This window comes from Pleurodeles waltl, chromosome 11, assembly GCF_031143425.1.
Source record: "Pleurodeles waltl isolate 20211129_DDA chromosome 11, aPleWal1.hap1.20221129, whole genome shotgun sequence".
Taxonomy (NCBI): domain Eukaryota; kingdom Metazoa; phylum Chordata; class Amphibia; order Caudata; family Salamandridae; genus Pleurodeles; species Pleurodeles waltl.
This window is the reverse complement of record NC_090450.1, coordinates 380354600-380375304: the sequence shown is the minus strand read 5'-3', so window position 1 is coordinate 380375304 and position 20705 is coordinate 380354600. Positions and strand designations below refer to the sequence as shown.

At 47.9% G+C, this 20705-nt stretch overlaps 1 protein-coding gene across 2 annotated transcripts in view; it reads left to right on the top strand.

The window, feature by feature from the left end:
- YEATS2 (YEATS domain containing 2) overlaps window positions 1–20705 on the top strand; it is a 1667962-nt gene that overhangs the window by 255109 nt on the left and 1392148 nt on the right. For both annotated transcript variants that reach the window (XM_069213699.1, XM_069213698.1), the window contains exon 7: window positions 1171–1332. In XM_069213699.1, the coding sequence (XP_069069800.1) occupies window positions 1171–1332 (162 nt within the window). The remainder of the gene's footprint in view (window positions 1–1170; window positions 1333–20705) is intronic.

Below are 20705 nucleotides of genomic sequence, written 5' to 3'. Positions count from 1 at the left end.
GCCATATTGCCGTATATCAAGTCCTTGATGATGTTACCGGAGTTCTGCCCCCTTAGAGTGCAAGCTCCTGTAAGGAGATATGGGAGCTCACAAGATATCCAGGATATGTTACTCATTGATAATTAACAGCCCATATGCGTTGGATGCTCTAAAAGGGTCCTGGGAGAAGGATACCTTGGTCTTAGATGACAATGACTGGGCCGAAACACTGTGGTTTCCTCACACTTGCGCATGTTACAATGAAATGGCTTCATAGGGAGTACTTTATGAGGCAGCGCATTGGGGTGATAGCTTCACCACAATACATTAGTTGTAAAGGTGCGGAAGGCACATTCATATACACTGTGTGGGAGTGCTCTGCTCTGAAACCATTCTGGGAAGGGGATATAGGATGTCTTAGTACATACTGTATACCATTCAACCCCAAATTAGTACTTCTACACGTAGTTGAAGGAATTGGCAGAAATGGATATAAGCGAACAGTATTACTGCTGGGGTTCACTATAGTAAAGAGAGACATTGCCATAGCGTGGAAAGCATTGTTGCCCCATAGATTGAATGTTTGGAAACGAGGCCTGGATAACTGTATGGCCTTAGAAATACCTATATATCAGGCGCAAGGCTGCCCACGCAAACATTTGAAGATTTGGCTAAAATGGAGGATTACAGGGGCATTCCCTTACTCCAGGTGCGGTCTTACCAAGCTGATATTGAAGTACTCAATGCCGATGTGTAGTAGGTAGATAATTTTTCTATGTAATGACCAATCGTATTGTGTACAAGATGTGCTGGAGAAGTGGTGGGGTGTTGGTGAGGGGGTGTGGAAGCATGCAGTCGCAGTTTGGAAAAACTAAACCTTTCCATGGCTATGTGAATATGCTATTATGGTCCGACTTTGGCTGGAATATGTTAGACATGCAATAAAAAATGTTATGAAAAAAGAATGGCTATCCATATATTAGGAGTATATCCAGAAAATATCTGAAACAAAATCTCCGATTTTTTTGTCATGCAGTAGTCTATTTGAACTGAATTGGAGTGCCTTCAGAAGCAAATGTGTGCAAGCATTAGGTTGGCATTGTGTTTTTGATTTAGCAAACTCGCACAAAAATGAAAGTGGCGTCCTAATAAAGAGCTTGACTTCTCAATCTGGCTTCTTTGATTCCGCAGATACATTCCTCCTGACAAGAGAGAAGAAAACGACCAATCTACTCATAAGTGGATGGTGTATGTGCGTGGATCCCAGAAGGAGCCCAGCATTCATCATTTTGTCAAGAAAGTGTGGTTCTTTCTGCATCCCAGTTACAAGCCAAATGACCTGGTGGAAGTCAGGTAACGTAGATTACACTCTGCCTCTCTTCTGTTGCATACAACAGCGTGGACCCCGAGACAAACAATAAAACCTCAACCAAAAACACCCTCTCCCCAGAGCAAACCAGCAGCAGCTATCCACCCAAACCTGTAACACGAAACCATTGTCAGTAGGAACCCCCTCCAGTTTCCTAGGAAGGGCCAGCATGAGGTAGCAAGCTGTATAGGTTAGCCCTTACTGTGCCTGCCTCACAAATGACAACCAGCCCAGGGTGCCAGTAGGCACTCTATGAAATCTATGCAATTATGATGATGCACCTGGTGCAAAGTCCCCAGAGCGTGCCGAAAGAGTATTTACAAGTGGCCTCCATGGGTCGAGTTCCGTTTCCGGCCTCCTTTACCCAGCAACAGGGACATCCCCTCAGTTCACTGTTGGCAAGTAGTCTTCTGAGGTGCAGCAAGGTCTTTAAGATCAAATCATCTACTGATTGTGGAGTCACCAATGGTAGTGTGATCTCCGAGAGGGACCAGACTCCAAGAGCAATAACCGTTGGTCCCACGGCGTGTCATTGTCAGAATCAAGACCTTGAATTGCCGCTGTCTCAGCTACCGCCTGGAGGGCAGCTGCTCTTTCATGTTCAGATTGGGAAGATGTAGGAAGCTGGCCTGGTGTGTGGTGGGTACCTGAGGTACTTACACCTTATACCAGGTCCTAGTATCCCCTATTAGTGTAGTGTAGGCAGTGTCTAGAAGACAGACTCGCTAGAGGTAGCTGTGGATGAGCAGCTAAGGCTTATCTAGGAGACATGCAAAGCTCATGCAATACCACTGTAGTAACACAGCACTTACACACATGAAAGAAAACACTCACTGTTACAAAAATAAAGGTGCTTTTTTTAGTGACACAATGCCAGAAAGTACTAGAAAGGCAGTCCTCCAATAGGAGGTAAGTAAACACTCTAAATATGTACACTAGATATCAGCAAAAGGCATATAAAGTGATAGAAAACAATGTAAATGCAAATAGACAATAGTGACCCTAGGAAAAGCCCAGACCATATACTAAAAAAATGGAATGCGAACACAGGACCCCCACCTAGGTAGGTGGAATGTGTAGAGGGGAGCTGGCGGTACCAGGAAACCCCAAAGGTAAGTACCACAGTGCCCCATAGCAAACAGGAAGACTGGAGTAAGTTAATGGATTTTCCCCAAACCACCCAAAAGGAAGGAAAAGAAGAAAATGCAACACCCAAACAAGACAGCAAGAAACCACCGGTGGATTCATGATGATGCAGGAGTTGATCGAAGGTAGGACGAAGACGGTCAGGAATGCAGGCTTGGAGCAGTTGAAGAGCTCCTGGAGGATGCAGTCGACGTCACACGCCGGATGAATGAATGCAGTTGGTCAGTGATGTGGAAAAGCCACCAACCAGCCTTGGCAAAGGCAGAAGTCACGGTGAAACAAAAGTGGACCAGCCAGGGACCAGCAAGGTGCAGGAGGACTCAGTGCGCGGGGGGCATCCTGGGGTGGACCCGCAGCATGGCAGAGAGTCCACAGAAGATGAGGTAGCCCCCACAGGAGACCCACTGGACGAGGAACCAGCAGTTGCAGAGGTGCCCACGGAGCACAACTGGAGAAGGGTCCCACGCTGCAGGAGAAGTATGCAAATGGCTGTGCTTCTCAGGAAGGAGTCCTGGGGGATGGGGCTACCTAGAGCCTGAAGATCCCTTGGAGCAGAGGCAAACAAGCTTCAAGCGACAGTGCATGGGGGTACTGTCCTGCTTGGGAAAACACAGGCTTACCTCTACCAAAGTTGGGCAGTTGGTAGAGAGGACCAAGAGGACTACTCCGGACCACCACCCGTGATGCATGATCCACGCAGCTCGGGATGAGAGGAGATGCACAAAGCCTCTTGTCGTTGCAGTTGGTGCCTGCGGATGCAGGGGAGTGACTCCTTCACTCCAAGGGAGATTCTTTCTTCCTTCTCGTGCAGACTGATGACTTGCCACCCTCAGAGGATGTACAGCTGGGGAAATGTTGCAGAAGCTGGAAAGAGCCGTGGAAGCAATGTTCCAAGCAGAGCATTTGTCGTGGATGCAGATTGAAGGTTCCTGGTGGGTCCAGTCGCAGTTCCAGTGGCTAAAATTTGAAGTGGAGGTAGCAGAGGAGCTGTGCTGGAATCTTGCAAGCCAAATCTGAGGACCCACCCAAGAGAGAGACCCTAAATAGCCCTGCAAAGGTGATTGGTCACCTAGCCTGGTGACCACCTATCAGAAGAGGCCTCTGATGTCACCTGCCTTACCTGGCCACTCAGTTGCTACCAGAGGTTCTTGCCAACCTTGGATGCAGGAAGGCAGAACTCAGGGACTGTCGGGAGGAGCTCTGGGCACCACCCCTGGGGTGGTGATGGATAGGGGAGTGGTCACTCCCCTTTCATTTGTCCAGTTACGCGCCAGAACAGGGATTGGAGGTCCTTGAACTGATGTAGACTGGTTTATGCACGGAGGGCACACAATGTGTCCTTAAAAGTATACCAGTGGCTTGGGGAGGCTACCCCTCCCAAGCCATGTAACACATATTTCCAAAGGGAGAGGGTGTTACCCCCATCTTCCAAAGGAAATCCTTTGTTCTGGCTTCCTGGGCTTGAGCTGTTTAAAGCAGCAGGAGAGCAGAAACCTGTCAGAGGGGAGGCAGCAGCTTGGGCTGCCCGGAAAACCCCGAAGGCTGGTAGGAGCAATGCTGGTGGTCCTTTAAGGATCCCCCAGAGTGGATGGAATTATACTTCCAATACTGGCAACAGTATTGGGTTATGATTCTGACATGTTTGATACCAAACATACCTTACATGGCCATATTCGGAGTTACCATTGTGAAGCTGGACATAGGTATTGACCTATGTCCAGTAAATGCATAAAATGGGGTCCCCGTACTCAAGAAGTCCAGGAGAATAGATCTAGACTTCGTGGGGACACCTCTGCTAGTGCAGGGGTGCCCTCATACACAGATACTTAAACCCTGCCCTCTGGGCTAGGAGGGCATGCCATAGGGGTGACTTGCAGTGACCTGTAGTGAAAAGGGTACATGCACCCTTTCATGCAGGCTGCAATGACAGGCCTGCAGTTAAACTTTTCATGCCCCCCCCCCCCCATGGGTGGCATAATACATGTTGCAGCCCCTGGGGGATCCCCTGGTATTCTAATGCCCTGGGTACCATATACTAGGGAATTAAATGGGGGGCACCAGTATGCCAAATGTGGGGTGAAAATGGTACAAGTAACCAAGTTAGAAGGGAGATAGCATAATCATTGTGGTCCTGGTTAGCAGGATCCCAGTGAACACAGTCAAACACACTGACAACTGGCAGAGAATGGTGGTAACCATGCCAAGAAAGAGGGTACTTTCCTACAAAAGGGGATGGTTTTTTGAGGGGCCGGCTGACCTGCGTCATCCACAACAGTTTCCTAGGCTTGCGTCTGGATGTTCAATCCCTCTATTGGGCTGCCAGCAAGGTGGTTCCTGCTTTATATGTGTCCAGCCATTCCCAGACCTGGCCTGGGTCCTTGCCGAAATGGGTCTTGTCGACCAGGATATTTCTAAGTTTAGCAGGGAACATCAAAGCGTACTGCAGGCCTTCTTCCCTGAGATCTTTCTTCACTTCCTTAAAGGAGGTGCGTTTGTCCTGCACTGCCGCCATCTAGTAAGGGAAAACAAACACCCTAGTGTTGTCCTCTGTGTAGGGGCATTCAGTTTGTGCCTTCTGGAGTATGACGTCTGTCTCGGTAAAGTAACAGCAGCACCACTACTGACTTCGGTTGGAAGCCTGGCACTGGTGGGCAGGTCGGTACTCTGTGGGCCAGTTCCCAATAAAAGAGAGGTAAAGCTGTTTGGGGCATCTTCCGTCTGGAGTTAACTTTCAAGATATTCTAATGTAATAAATGTTCAAGGAGGACTCATTTTGATAATTAACTCAACATAAGTTGAATATCTACATTTAGTGTTCTCATCCAAGCATGAACCAATTTTATAGTTGAATAACTCCACATACGGTGTGATAGAAAATGGATGTAATTTTTATAGGATCATCAAGTTTACGCAAGAAATTAGAGCAGCAACAACAACACTGATTAATCATGTATACAAGCACAGGTAACCTACTCCTGTCCCACTAACTCCACATCTAGGGAACACAAGGAGGGCACCAACCCCCTGACTATTTAATACAAACAACAGTTAATAATGAATCAGTCCTTTTTGATGACACACAGGCAATCAGGATCCTTCATGAAATATTCCAGCAGAAATGCGATGTTTCGACATGAGGGTCTATGGTCGGTGTTTCAGTCTCCCGCAGCTCCAATATTCCCTGAAACCATCCTCAGGACAACGTGTCATGAAGGAATTATTTCCAATAATTGTTACTCTACAACATAATAAATATCTTATATTAACAAACCCATGTAAAAACAAACCAAAACCCGCCATACATGAAGGTGGCTCTCCCACTCACAATATACACCACATGCAGTCATCTACGAATGGAATCAAAGCCATCTCATGCAAACGTGAGCCGATCAGCATACTTGTGCCTACAACAAGACCTCACCTACATTAGGAGTGACAAATCTCACCACTAATACCAGTGCCAGTGTTGCCAAATAGAAGAGCCTCATCCTCAGCTCCACATAATATTTAGATATACCACAATGAAAACCACTGTGATGGATGTGGGGGGAGCGGAAGGGGGGTGGGGGGAGGAGTGCTTACCACTGTTTCTGAGACACTGTATCAGGACACTATTAACTAAACGAAAAAAGGATAATGCTCAACCACTAAATCTAACGCACTGCCAACAATTACTGAAAACGGAGACAAGCTAAACTTCTTTCATCCAACTTCCCATTGCGGTCCAAAGATCCGCTCAGCTCAACATATTATGCCTCATACTTCCACCCACTATGAGGAACACGTGGGGAATCCTTAATACTGCTGCTTCAAAAAGGTATCGGGACTCTGTTAACTAAACAAGAATGGACACCCTGGTGAGGATAAACAACCCAATTTGCTATAATGCCTTCAAACACTGCAATACAGAGACAACATAAACTTACTTAATCCTAGTTACAAGTGCGGTACGCGGCCCTGCTCCGTACTGCAAGATCTGACTGCTGCAAACACACTGGCAGCCAAAGCCACACTATATGTATCCTTCTCAGTCGAAAGACCCTCCCTCTGTTGTGTAGCCATTTTAGTTACAGCTTCCTACACGTTTGTAGGACGTTGGCTCTGTATATACTATCTCAAAGTGAGAGATAGTGTGCTCAGAGTCCAGGGGTTCCACAACAAGATTGACAGAGGCAGTAATAGATAATACTAATGCTCTATTTGTGGTAGTGTGGTTGAGCAGTTAGGCTTATCAGAAGGTAGCGTTAAGCATTTGTTGTACACAAACAGGCAATACCTGAGAACACACACTCAAAGACTTAACTCCAGGCCAATAGGTTTTTATATAGAAGAATGTTCTTATCTTAATTTATTTTAGAACCACAAGATTCAGAATTCAAGTAAGTACATAAATTGTAAGCTACTTGGCATATGTAAATATGGAACTTTGAATTAAAACAGTAATGTACACCATTTAGCGGAACTTGGCAATACACTATTTTAAAAGTGAACAGTGCACAAATCAACAGTTCCTGGGGGAGGTAAAGTACAAGTTAGTTTTTCAGGTAATTAAAGCACTTATAAGTTCAGCCTCCAGGGCATAGGCAGCCCACCGCTGGGGGTTCAAGTCAATCCTAAAACACCCAGAACCAGCAACACAGGGACGGTCAGGTGCAGAGGTCAAAGAGAGGCCCAAATAACATAGGCGCCTATGGAGACTAGGGGTGCTCCAGTTCCAGTCTGCTAGCAGGTAAGTACCTGCATCCTCTGGGAGCAGACCAGGGAGGTTTTGCAGAGCACTGGGGGCATCCCAAACAGGCACACAAAATGCACCCTCAGCGGCACAGGGGCGGCCGGGTGCAGTGCCGAAAATAGGTGTCGGGGTTTGCGTTGAAATCATTGGAGGGACCCAGGGGTCACTATGATGATGCATGCAGGGCCCAGGGGGGCTTCTGGGGCCAGCCACTGACTGGGCAAAGATGAGGGCCGCCTGCTGGTCACTCCGGCGCTGTTAGTTGGTTCCTCTCCGGCATGGGGGCTGCAGGTGAAGTGCTTCTTCCAGGCGTCAGGTTTTTTTGTTACCGGTCAGTCACGGTCAGGGGTATCCTCTGGATTCTCTCTGCAGGCGATGCCGTAGGGGTGCAGGGAAGTTGTCTCAGGTTGGCCACGTTGTGAGAGTCACCTGGGGGTCTTCGCTGCAGTGTTGGTTCTGTGGACACGGGCCGGGGGCTTCAGGGGGAAGAGTGTTCGGGACTCACGCTTCAGGAGTGCGGTGGGAGTCCCTTTAAAGATGGTTTCTTCTTGTTGCTTTGGACAGAGCTGCTGTCCATGGGAGTTTCTTGGTCCTTTGGGTTGCAGGTCAGTCTTCTGAGTCGGCAGAGGTCGCTGGTCCCACTGGATGCAGGTTCTCTGAATCTGGAGAGAGGCCGGTAGGGCTGGGGCCAAATCAGTTGTCTCCGTCTTCTCTGTGGGGTTTTCAGGTCCAGCAGTCCTTCTTGTTCAGGTTGTCAGGAATCTGATTTCCTGGGTTCAGGGTAGCACCTAAATACTAAATTTAGGGGTGTGTCTAGGGCTGGAGGGCTGTAGCCAATGGCAACTGTCCCTGAGGGTGGCTACACCCTCCTTGTGCCTCCTCCCTTTGAGGAGGGGGGGCACATCCCTAATCCTACTGTGCTAAATCCTCCAAAAGAAGATGGAGGATTTTCTGAAGAAGGGGTCACCTCCGCTCTGGACACCTTAGGGGCTGTCCTGGCTGGAGGGTGACTCCTCCTTGTTTTTCTCAATATCTCCTCTGGACTTGCTGCCAAACGTGAAGGCTGTGTCGTGGGGGGGGGGGGGGGGGGGGGGCGGGCATCTCCACTAGCTGGAGTGCCCTGGGGTGTTGTAACACCAGTCTTGAGCCTTTGACGCTCACTGCCAGGTGTTAGAGTTCATGCAGGGGGAGGTGTGAGGCACCTCCACCCAGGACAGGCTTTGTTTCTGGTCACAGAGTGCTCAAAGGCACTCACCCCATGTGGCCAGAAACTAGTGTGGAAGTGGCAGGCTGGCGGAGACTGGTTAGCTTAGCACTAGAAGTTGGGCTGGCATTCAGGGGGCATCTCTTAGATGCCCTCTGAGTGCATTTCTCAATGAATCCCACACTGGCATCAGTGTGGATTTATTGTGCTGAGAAGTCTGATACCAAACTTCCCAGTATTCAGTGTAGCCATTATGGAACTGGGGAGTTTGTTTGAAAAACTCCCAGACAATATACTCTTTATGGCTACCCTGCCTTTACAATGGCTAAGAATTGGCTTGGACACTGTAGGGGCATTTGTCTCATGCAGCTATGCCCTCACCTGTGGTATAGTGCACCCTGCCTTAGGGCTGTAAGGCCTGCAAGAGGGGTGACTTACCTATGCCACAGGCAGTGGGTTGTGGGCATGGCACTCTGAGGGGAGGGCCATGTCGATTTAGTCTTTTTCTCCCCACCAGCACACACAAGCTGTGAGGCAGTGTGCATGTGCTGAGTGAGGGGTCCCCAGGGTGGAATAATACATGCTGTAGCCCTTAGAGACCTTCCTTGGCCACAGGGCCCTTGGTACCAGGGGTACCATTTACAAGGGACTTATCTGTGTGCCAGGGCTGTGTGAATTGTGGAGACAAAGGTACAGTTTTAGGGAAGGAACGCTGGGGCCTGGTAAGCAGCAGGGTCCGAGCACACTTTCAATCATAAGTAGCATCAACAAAATGTTAGGGGCTAACCGTGCCAATAGTGGCATTTTCCTACACAATTCCCCCCTACCCCCATCAAACAAAAGAGGATGAGACTGAGCTTTCCAAAGAGATTCTTCATTTTCTAAGTGGAAGAACCTGGAAAGGCCATCTGCATTGGCATGGGCAGTCCCTGGTCTGTGTTCCACTACAAAGTTCATTCCCTGTGGGGATATGGACCACCTCAACAGTTTAGGGTTCTCTCCTTTCATTTGCATGAGCCGTTTGAGAGGTCTGTGGTCAGTTTGAACTATGAAGTGAGTACCGAACAGGTATGGTCTCAACTTCTTCAGTGAGCAAACAGCAGCAAAGGCCTCCCTCTCAGTGGCACTCCAACGCTGCTCCCTGGGGAATAACCTCCTGCTAATAAAAGCAACAGGCTGGTCAAGGCCATCATTGGTTTGGGATAGGACTGATCCTATCCCATGTTCAGAGGCATCAGTCTGCACAGTGAATTGCGTAGAGTAATCTGGAGCTTTCAGAACTGGTGCTGAGCACTTAGCTTCTTACTCCAGTATTGGAATCTTTCATAGATTCACATGCTTTAATCATTCCCTGTTGTTGAGATGGGAGACCCGGTACCTTAGAAAAGACAATGTCCCAAAGACATAACCGCTATAACATTAAAACTCTACATTTTAGCAATCTATCCAAGTCCTTATGTAAAAAGGACCATGCTTGAGCCAATCAGAGAGCACCACCCTCTGGAACCCTCCTGAGAGAAGCTCCAGTACCTCAGATCTTCTACTGCACGTTGTGCTAGGGAGTCTCCTCTGAGCTCTGCTCAGTTTGATCTTGTGGAAGAAGATTTAGTCACTATATCTGAATTTCTATTTGCTTATTAACCCCTTCTGTGCCCAGGACGTAATGGTTACGTCCTGAGGCACAGTGCTCCTGTGCCGAGGACGTAACCATTATGTCCTGGGCACAGAGCCCAGAGGGAGTGCTAGCGCTCCCTTTGTGGAGTTTCCCCCCACCCGCCCAAGGCAGGGATGGAAGGGGAAGACCTTCCCCTTCCACCCCCTCCTGTGACGTCAGCGCGCGATCGCGTGCTGATTGTCACAAGGCCTCCTCCTTTGCATTTCTCTTCTGATCACGTGGAGGAGGCTGGAGAGGCTTCAAAGGGAAGGAAATAAATTTCCTTCCCTTTGAAGTCTCCGCGTTTTAGCAGCCGGATTGCAATGGCCACTAGACACCAGGTATTTAATTTTTTTTAAGTAATTGGCATAAGGGAGTGACCACTTGGGCAAGGCTCGTTCCTGGGGGGTGGGGTGGGGGGGCATTTATTTTTTTAAGGCCTTTTCTGCCCCCCCTGGGGGCAGAAACCTCTAGGCACCAGGGATCTTTTTTTTTTTTTTTTTTTGAGGTGGGGAGCCACCCCTTAGGCAAGGGGAAATTATATTTAGGCAGTTTCTGTCCCCCTTGGGGGCAGATCAGCCTATTTTAATTAGGCCGATCTGCCCCCAAGGGGGGCAGTAACCACTAGGCACCGGGGATTTTTTTTTTTTTTTGTTGGCGTTGTTTTACAGATGGGGAGCGACCCCTTAGGCAAGAGTCGCTCCCCTGAAGGGGCAAATTGTATTTAGGCCATTTCTGCCCCTCCCCCCCCTTGGGGGCAAATCGGACAATTTTAGGTCAATGAAACATCTAGGCACCGGGGATCTTTTTTTTTTGCACCAGTGTCACGCAGGGGTCGCTCCCCGGGGGGTGGGGAATTTATTTTAGGCCATTTCTGCCCCCCCCTGGGGCCGGCTGAGCTAGAGGCCAAAATCCACAGGTAGGCACTTTGCAAAAAACACTTCTGTTTTCTGTGAAAAAATGTGATGTGTCCACGTTTTGGGGCATTTCCTTTCGAGGGCGCTAGGCCTACCCACACAAGTGAGGTACCATTTCTATCAGAAGACTTGGGGGAACACTGGGTGGAAGGAAATTTGTGGCTCCTCTCAGATTCCAGAACTGAGAGGAAAAAGTGTTTTTTTTGGTCACATTTTGAGGTTTGCAAAGGATTCTGGGTAACAAAACCTGGTCAGAGCCCCACAAGTCACCCATCTTGGATTCCCCTAGGTGTCTAGTTTTCAAAATTGCGCTGGTTTGCTAGGTTTCCCCAGGTGCCGGCAGAGCTGGGGCCAAAATCCAGAGGTAGGCACTTTGCAAAAAACACCTCTGTTTTCTGTGAAAAAATGTGATGGGTCCACGTTGTGTTTTGAGCCATTTCCTTTCGTGGGCGCTAGGCCTACCCACACAAGTGAGGTACCATTTTTATCGGGAGACTTGGGGGAACACAGAATAGCAAAACAAGTGTTATTGCCCCTTGGCTTTCTCTACATTTTTTCCTTCCAATGTAAAAAAAGACGTCTATTTGAGAAATGCCCTGTAATTCACAGGCTAGTATGGGCACCCCGGAATTCAGAGCTGTGCCAATAACCACTGCTTCTCAACACCTTATCTTGTGGCCATTTTGGAAATACAAAGGTTTTCTTGATACCTATTTTTCACTTTTTAGATTTCAGCAAATGAATTGCTGTATACCCGGTATAGAATAAAAACCCATTGCAAGGTGCAGCTCATTTATTGGCTCTGGGCACCTAGAGTTCTTGATGAACCTACAAGCCCTATATATCCCAGCAACCAGAAGAGTCCAGCTGACGTAACAGTAGATTGCTTTAAAAAATCTGACATCGCAAGAAAAAGATACAGTGTAAAACGTGGAGAGAAATGGCTGTTTTTTTCACCTCAATTTCAATATTTCTTTATTTTAGCTGTTATGTTCTGTAGGAAACACTTGTAGGATGTACACAAATGACCCCTTGCTGAATTCGGAATTTTGTCTACTTTTCAGAAATGGTTAGCTTTCTGGGATCCAGCATTGTTTCGCACCCATTTTGGTCACTAACTGGAAGGAGGCTGAAAGCACAAAAAATAGTAAAAATGGGGTATGTCCCAGTAAAATGTCAAAATTGTATTGAAAAATTGGGTTTTCCAATTCAAGTCTGCCTGTTCCTGAAAGCTGGGAAGATGGTGGTCTTGCCACCGCAAACCCTTTGTTGATGCCATTTTAAGGGAAAAAACCACGAGCTGCCTCCTGCAGCCCTTTTTTGCCATTTAAAAAAAAAAAAAAAAATGTTCACTGTTCTTGGACTCCTTCAGGGGAACCCACAAAGTCTGGGTACCTCTAGAATCACGAGGACGTTGGAAAAAAAGGACACAAATTTGGCGTAGGTAGCTTATGTGAACAAATGCCCCAAATAGCAAAAAAAAGGCTCAGCACAGGAGGGGGAAAAGGCCTGGCAGCGAAGGGGTTAGGTGTTTGTGACTTACACTCATACTTTAGAGGGGCCTGTTGTACCAGCAGGATGTCTAACAGAGAGAGAAAAAATCTCTTTAGAGCTTGCAGCACATGTGGGAAGAAAAGGCCCCATTCAGAAGACCCTCATACAGATTGTGTATATTGCCTCTATCCTGAACATTCTGCTACTGACTGTAAGGTATGTCGTACCTTTTCCTCAAATACTTTAAAGGATAGAGAGGGGAGATTGTTGATATGGCTCCAGAAGCTTAAATCAAGAAAAAACCCTGTCTCGGACTCTGACAGTGAGGAGTCTTCATGGTCTTCTAAGAAGTCACAAAAGCGGCAAAGTTCACCTCATTCTGAAAAGGGTTCAAAACAACCCTCAAAGATATTCAAAAAGACCTTGCGGGGTCTGGAGAATGCCGCAGTCTCTCATCCTCACCTCAGGAGAGAAGATCCTCCTTTAAGTCCAGGCATCAACCTTCAACATCAAAGGAGGTACCTAAACCTTACTCAGAGCCTTCTACACCTCCTCCAAAGGTTCTGACGGTGTTCAGAAAGCCTTCTTTAGCTTCTGAAGACAGACCGTTGACGACGATTCCACCGTCGACTAAGTCATCGTCATCGACACTGTCGTTGACAAGAGCGTACACACCGGCTGCATTGACTGCGACAGTAACTAGTCTCTCGATGGTGACTTCTTCCTCATTGACAGCATCCACGATGACGGTAACAAAATCTAGGTCGTCGATGTTGAAGATCAAGACGTCGTCGACAATTCCGACAACAGCTCCGTCGACGACATCATTGACGAGGTTTATTATATCTACGCTGTAGTCGGCGACACCGTTGACAGGAGCAGTAGGGCTATCGGACACAACTTAGTTGACGACCTTGTTGACGGTTCTGTCGTCAACGTCGACGATGAGAAAAACGCAGTCTGTTTCTGGAAGAGGAGATATCACTCCAATAGCTACATCCCCAAGCAAGGTTACACCATTAATTCCAACTCCTCTTTTGGAGGAAGATTCGGATGTAAATGGGCCGTTTGGGGTAGCCCATAGCCCTTCACAACTCCATGTTAAGGGTCAAGAGGATGAAGGGGAATATTATCAAGAGTATTATTCTCCTCAACGACCGCAGACATATGTACCAGAGGACATGGTCTGTGTCCCGAGTTCCCTTATTTCTGATTTACAGCTCATGTTATCAGATTACAAAAAGAGGTTTCCATCAGCACCACAATCGGACATTCAAACAGCTCTTCCTCTCTCGATGCCTGCCACTCCAGTGCCACAACCTAGATTATCTCCTAGATCGGCCAGAAGTACCCCGCAAAAGTCTTTCATGCAGGTTAATGACTCTTTGGATGAAGAGAGAGGAGGAGAATTGCAGGATGCCAACTCTGATTGGACAACTATATATTGCGGACAGCCTCTTCTCCATCACCTACTCCTGTGGATTCTCCCCCAGGAGATATTGGGGGTTTCCATAATCTGCTTGAGAGTGCAGCAAAAAGATTTGTGATACCCATGCTATCCAAACAGATGAATTGTTTTTATATGACTTCAAGGAGCCTTTTCAGAAGAGTGTCCGCTCCATACCGATATTCGACTACATCTGGGAGGAAGGTCTCAAAGTGATGAGAAATCCAGCTACAGTGAAGGCAGTCTTGCCTAGATTGGTCAAAAAAATATAAGGCCCTAGAGAACGCCCCGGCTTGTCTAGTTAGTCACCCGAAGCCAGACTTGGTCATAACCCAGGCAGCACAGAGGCGTTCCAAAAATCCATCAACGCCAATTTCAGCTCCTCCAGACAAAGAGGGGAGAAGACTGGACAACATTGGGAAGCGTTTCTCTTCGATGTCCGGTCTGATAGTAAGAGCAGCGAATTAATTGGCAATCCTGGGTAGGTATGACAGACATCTGTGGACTGATATTGTCCCGTACCTAGACCACCTTTCAGAAGACTCTAAGGTGGAGGTCAAGAAAATCCTCTTGGAGGGAGAGCGCTCCTCGGCTGAGGTGAAAGACTATTCCATGGATGTAGCAACCACAGCTTTTCGGCAGCTAGCTGGTGGGGCAGTGCTGCGGCGTCAAGGCTGGCTTAGGTCAACTTCCTTTTGTCCAGAGGTTCCCAATAAGGTATTGGACCTTCCTTTCGATGGAGAGGCTCTGTTATGCAAGCATGTTGATGAGGCCCTGCAAGCCATCAGATCAGATCAGACACAGACACTGCAAGGTCCTTAGGAACACCTCAATTTAAGAGGATGCCCTTTCGTACCTCCAGAGGCCGAGGAGTCTCAACACATCAAGCGGGTTACCCGAATTTTCGTTACCCCTCCTACGCTACACACCAGTTTCGGCCTCAATACACCCAAAGGCAACCACCTCAGGTGTCCTATTCCAGACCCCCTACTAGGGGTATACCGCGTCAGAGCAAAGAAGCGCTCAGACGTCAATGACATGTTCCAGGCTCCGGCTACAACCTTACCACAAATCCAGAAGATAGGAGGAATGATATTACACTTCTATCGGAAGTGGGAACAAATAACATCAGATCAGTGGGTTTTAAAGATTGTTCGTTTTAGCCATACGTTAGAGTTCATTCAACGCCCACCTTTTCGTCTTCCTCATACCTTCTTTCAGAAGTATCTAAAACAACTTCGGCTGGAGGTCATGACCATGCTCAGGAAAGGAGCGATAGAGAGGTTTCCTTCTTCGGAAAAAGGCAAACGTTTTTACTCCTGTTGTTCTGGTGCGCAAAAACTGGGAATCTTGGCGTCCCATTCTAGATCTCAGGGACCTAAACAAATACCTCAAACGTCTAACCTTTCGCATGGACACGTTGCAATATATTCTTCTCCGCATTAACCACTGAGATTACATGACGTCTCTGGATCTACAGGACGCTTACTTTCAAATTCCGATTTCACCTGCCCACAGAAAATACCTCTGTTTCGTGGTAGCAGGCAGCCATTTCCAATTCAAGGTTCTTCCATTTGACCTGAAGCCTGCCCTCCAGAATCTTTAGAAAGTGCATAGCTCCCGTAGTGGCTTTCCTGAGAAAGAAAAATTGCACAACTTTCCCTACTTAGACGATTGGCTAATAAAAGCGCGCTCGTCTCAGGCCGCTCACGACTCAACAACAGCTTGCATAGCATTATTCGACGAGCTGGGTCTCACTCTGAATCTGAGCAAGTCAAACATATTGCCAACAAGAGTGACGACCTTTTTAGGAGCAAAAATCGACACCATCAAGGACAGAGCTTTCCCTTCAATGGTGAGACAAGCAAGACTCGTTTGCCTAACAAGCAGAGTACAAAGAAAAAAGTATTTCTGTACGCACCTACAAATTGCTTCTGGGGATGATGTCTTCTTGCATACAGTTAGTCCCCTTTTGTCAACTAAGGATGCATCCCCTGCAGGAAGAACTAGATCTTCAGTGGATAGAGTGAGGGCTCATTCAATGATTTAATCACAGTAACTCCTCAGATGGTTCAAGCCCTCCACTAGCGGAAAGACCAGGGAAACATCGCAGTCTGTCTTACTTTCCTATCTCCTCGCGCTCCGTTAGTCATCACCACGGATGCTTCCCTGAGACGAGTGGGAAGCGTATCTTCAAGACCTTCAGATCAGTGGAAAGTGAAGCAACCCCTTTCGAAAATATCACCTCAACTTCCTGGAGTTGAGAGCAGTCTCCCTGGCCCTGCAGGTTTTCCTCGCAAGAATAAAGCACTCAGCAGTTTTCATAACAAAGGACAATACTGCAGCAATGCATTATCTAAACAAGCAAGGGGAAACTAAGTCTCTTCTCCTATCTTGGGAATCGCAGACTATTTGGAATTGGGACATTCGCAAAGGCATCGGTCTACGAGCAGAATGTAAGGAAATACCTCCCTGGCATGGTTACGCCCTGACTCTTTGCCTTTGCTGATGCCAAGTTATGATTTGAAAGTGTGCTGAGGCCTGCTAACCAGGCCCCAGAACCAGTGTTCTTTCACTAAAACTGTATCTTTGTCTCCACAATTGGCACCCCCTGGCATCCAGGTAAGTCCCTTATAACTGGTACCCCTGGTACCAAGGGCCCTGATGCCAGGGAAGGTCTCCAAGGGCTGCAGCATGTCTTATGCCACCCTGGGGACCCCTCACTCAGCACAGACACACTGTTTGCCAGCTTGTGTGTGCTAGTGGGGAGAAAATGACTAAGTCGACATGGCACTCCCCTCAGGGTGCCATGCCAACCTCACACTGCCTATGGCATAGATAAGTCACCCCTCTAGCAGGCCTTACAGCCCTAAGGCAGGGTGCACTATACCATAGCTGAGGGCATAGGTGCATGAGCACTATGCCCCTACAGTCTCTAAGCAAGACCTTAGACATTGTAAGTGCAGGGTAGCCATAAGAGTATATGGTTGGGGAGTCTGTCATACAAGAACTCCACAGCACCATAATGGCTACACTGAAAACTGGGAAGTTTGGTATCAAACTTCTCAGCACAATAAATACACACTGATGCCAGTGTACATTTTATTGTGAAATACACCCCAGATGGCATCTTAGAGATGCCCCCTGAAAACATACCCGACTTCCAGTGTGGGCTGACTAGTTTTACCAGCCTGCCACACACCAGACATGTTGCTGGCCACATGGGGAGAGTGCCTTTGTCACTCTGTGGCTAGTAACAAAGCCTGTACTGGGTGAATGTGCTTCTCACCTCCCCATGCAGGAGCTGTAACACCTGGCAGGGAGCCTCAAAGGCTCACCCCCTTTGTTACAGCGCCACAGGGCATTCCAGCTAGTGGAGATGCCCGCCCCCTCTGGCCACGGACCCACTTTTGGCGGCAAGGCCGGAGGAGATAATGAGAAAAACAAGGAGGAGTCACTGGCCAGTCAGGACAACCCCTAAGGTGTCCTGAGCTGAGGTGACTCTGACTTTTAGAAATCCTCCATCTTGCAGTTGGAGGAATCCCCCAATAGGATTAGGGATGTGCCCCCCTCCCCTCAGGGAGGAGGCACAAAGAGGGTGTAGCCACCCTCAGGGCTAGTAGCCAATGGCTACTAACCCCCCCAGACCTAAACACACCCCTAAATCGAGTATTTAGGGGCCCCCAGAACCTAGGAAAACAGATTCCTGCAACTTGAAGACGAAGAAGGACGTATTTGTCACTTATGTGGAATTTTTGTAGAAGTCGGAGGAAGGCATATTCTTCCCTAAGTACAATTTAAGTTGTTTTCAAGTGAGGTCTAACCCTTAGACCCTCAGTTCCCCAGTTCTTTTATGAATGGCTTCAAGTTCTTTCAGAACCTTCTCCAGTCTCCCACTCTTCTCTCTTTTAATTATGTTCTCCCCAGCTGATACCTTAACCAACTCCTCTCTAACCACTGCAAGCAGTGCTTCCCACAGGACACCCTAGGAAATATGTGCCGTATCATTATCTGACATATATTGAGCAGTAGCTTTCCTCTCTGCTTCTGTATTGACTTTAATATACTATCTCGAAGCCTCCACATTCCTTGTGTATCTTTTCCCAGACATCCAAAGTACAATTGAAACTAGGGTGTGGTCCAACAGAGACATGGCCTCTTTGTCCAGTACCTGGATGGTTCCCTGAAGACCTCCCCTGTGAGGTCCAAGACATGTTGTGCTTCTGAAACTGGTGGAGTTTTCCAACCAGCAAAAGATGAGGAGAAATGGCCCCAACCATAGGTAAAATCATTACTGCATAGGTAGTAAGTGATCGGGTTAAAGTCCCCTTACTTCTGGAGAATAATGAGAGAGAGGTCCTGAAACAGTGCCCCTCGAATAACATCTCTTTCTCTTTTCAATATCTTTCCTTGTGTTTGAAATTAGGGAATCAAGCCAGGTTGACTAGGGGCCTCACCGACCTCTCCCCACCGAGCGACCCACCCTCTGCACTCCCGTCAAGTCGAATGTCTGGAGTATCCTCCTCACCTAGTATGTGGTGGAATAAAACACACGTATACCCCTCAATGTCAGACTCTCTACGCCAATGGTTTTCAAACGTTTTAATGCCCCCCTCACCCTCCCAACACACCAGTAGAAAAAATAAAACTCTGGTTCCACTCCACATTTTTCACAATTGTTCTATTAAATTGGCAGCTTCTAGGCTTATTTAAACATTGCAGTTAAGTTCTGTTACTATTTTAAAAATGTAAACAAATACATGATGCCAAGCAAACTGTTCTGGCCATTCTGTTCAGGCAGGCCTTATTAGGGTGCAAAACTATCCAGTGTAATTATTGAGGGTGGGGTTTTTGAAGAGCTTTTTCAGCTTCGCCACATCTTTAGCCACACATTTGTACAGCTCTATTGGTAATCCATTTGACCCGGCTGCCTTCACTGACTAGAGTTCTCTGATTGCACTCCTCATCTCCTCCTCCAACAAATCTTGCTCCGGATCATCCCTATCCTCACTAGCAAGAGCCTGGAGGGAGATATCCCTCAATAGTTCTACACAGTCCTCATCCGTATATATAGTCGTGTGCATGTATATTGTTTCGTAATACTTGGCAAAGGTTTCTGCTATTGCTTCCCCAGTGGTGGGTTACTTCTTCCTCATCGCTTAATGCCGCTACCCAGTTCCTCCCCCTATCCCTTCTTTCAAGCCACCTTTGAGTTTGTTATTCTTATCACCAATGTCATAGAGGCAGCTTTGCACAGCTAGGGCTTGTGTCCTGGCCTTGTTTTCCACAAAGTCTCTGAGCTCCTGTTGTCCGAGCCGGAGCTTATGACCCTGTTCCAAACTCAGTAAGCTAGAAGGGAGTATCCCATTCGGTCCAGTGCCTGTATCGGTTTACCTTTAGATAGGTTTCATGTCATAGGACGAATTCGGGAGTATGTCTGGGGATGTATTTTATGACAATGGTGCACTTAATTATATTGCCAAGGTCATTGACGTTCCGTGTTACAACCTTCACATCAGAATTATTTTGGGGTGCCATATCGCAGTAGGTAGGGCTGTGACCTCCCACCACATGTGTGACACATATTGATCCTGTAGGAAGCTGGCACTATATATACTATATCAAAATGAGCTATAGTCTGCACAGAGTCCAGGGATTCCCCAGAGGCTTAACAGAGGCTAAAGTAGATAATACTAATGCTCTCATTTGTGGTAGTGTGGTTGAGCAGTAAGGCTTATCTGAGGGGTGGGGTGAAAAGTTAGCATAGTTTTGCTCAGACATTTACAGCTCCAGTCTCCGGGTGATAGGATGTCCACAGGCTGTGGTTCTAGTCAACCTCAAACACCGACCACCAGCAACACTGGGCCAGGTGAAGAGGTCAAAGTTACTACAAGATTTAAAATGGGCTGTTATGGAGACTGGGGCTATCGGAATTGGATCTGCCAGCAGTTATGTATCAGTGTCTTCGGAGGGCAGAGCTGTGGGGTTTAGGAGACCACCAGGGGGGCCAAAGGTCAGTACCAAACACACGCACAGTGGCGGCTGGGTGCAGGTTGCAAACTCATCATCGGGCTCCCAATGATTTTCAATGGGGGGATCCCAGGGGTCACAAATAGGCTGCAGGCTGGGTCCAGGAGGTCGATTTAGGGACACCACAGGCTGGACAGTGGGGAGGACTGATGTCTGCACGTTGCTGCACCGGGTGTCAGGTTCCCGAAGGCCAAGGGGCTGCGGGTGCAGGGTACCTTTTGTTGTCGGGTAGCTTTGTCCGGATCCTTCACAGGTAGGGGGTCCTGTGGATTTAGTCTGCAGACATCGTTGTCTTTGTCAGGATGGGTCAACCCAGGGTGGACACGAGGTCGGAAGCACCTGGGGACCTGCTCTAGACCATTGGGCCAACTGGACAGTGGATGTCGTGTGCAGAGTGGGCAGGGCTCACGGATCCGGGGCGGTTCAGAAGTCCTTTGCTTGAGATTCTTTCTAGACAGGGCTGCTGTCCATGGGAGATCTTGGTTATCTGGTGTGCAGGCAGTCATCTTGGGGCTTTTAAGAAGTTGCTGGTCCTGCAGGATGCGTCACCTTTTTGTAGCAGGGGCTTAAGAAGCTGGAGACAGGCCAGTAGGGCTGGGGCCAAATCAGTTGATGTCTTTGGTCTTCTCTGCTGGGGGTCAGCTTAGCAGTCCTTCTTCTTTATTTTTGTTGTATTCTTGAGGTTGCCAGGAATCTGGTGAGCTGGGCTCAGGGACACCCTTAATTCCTGGAT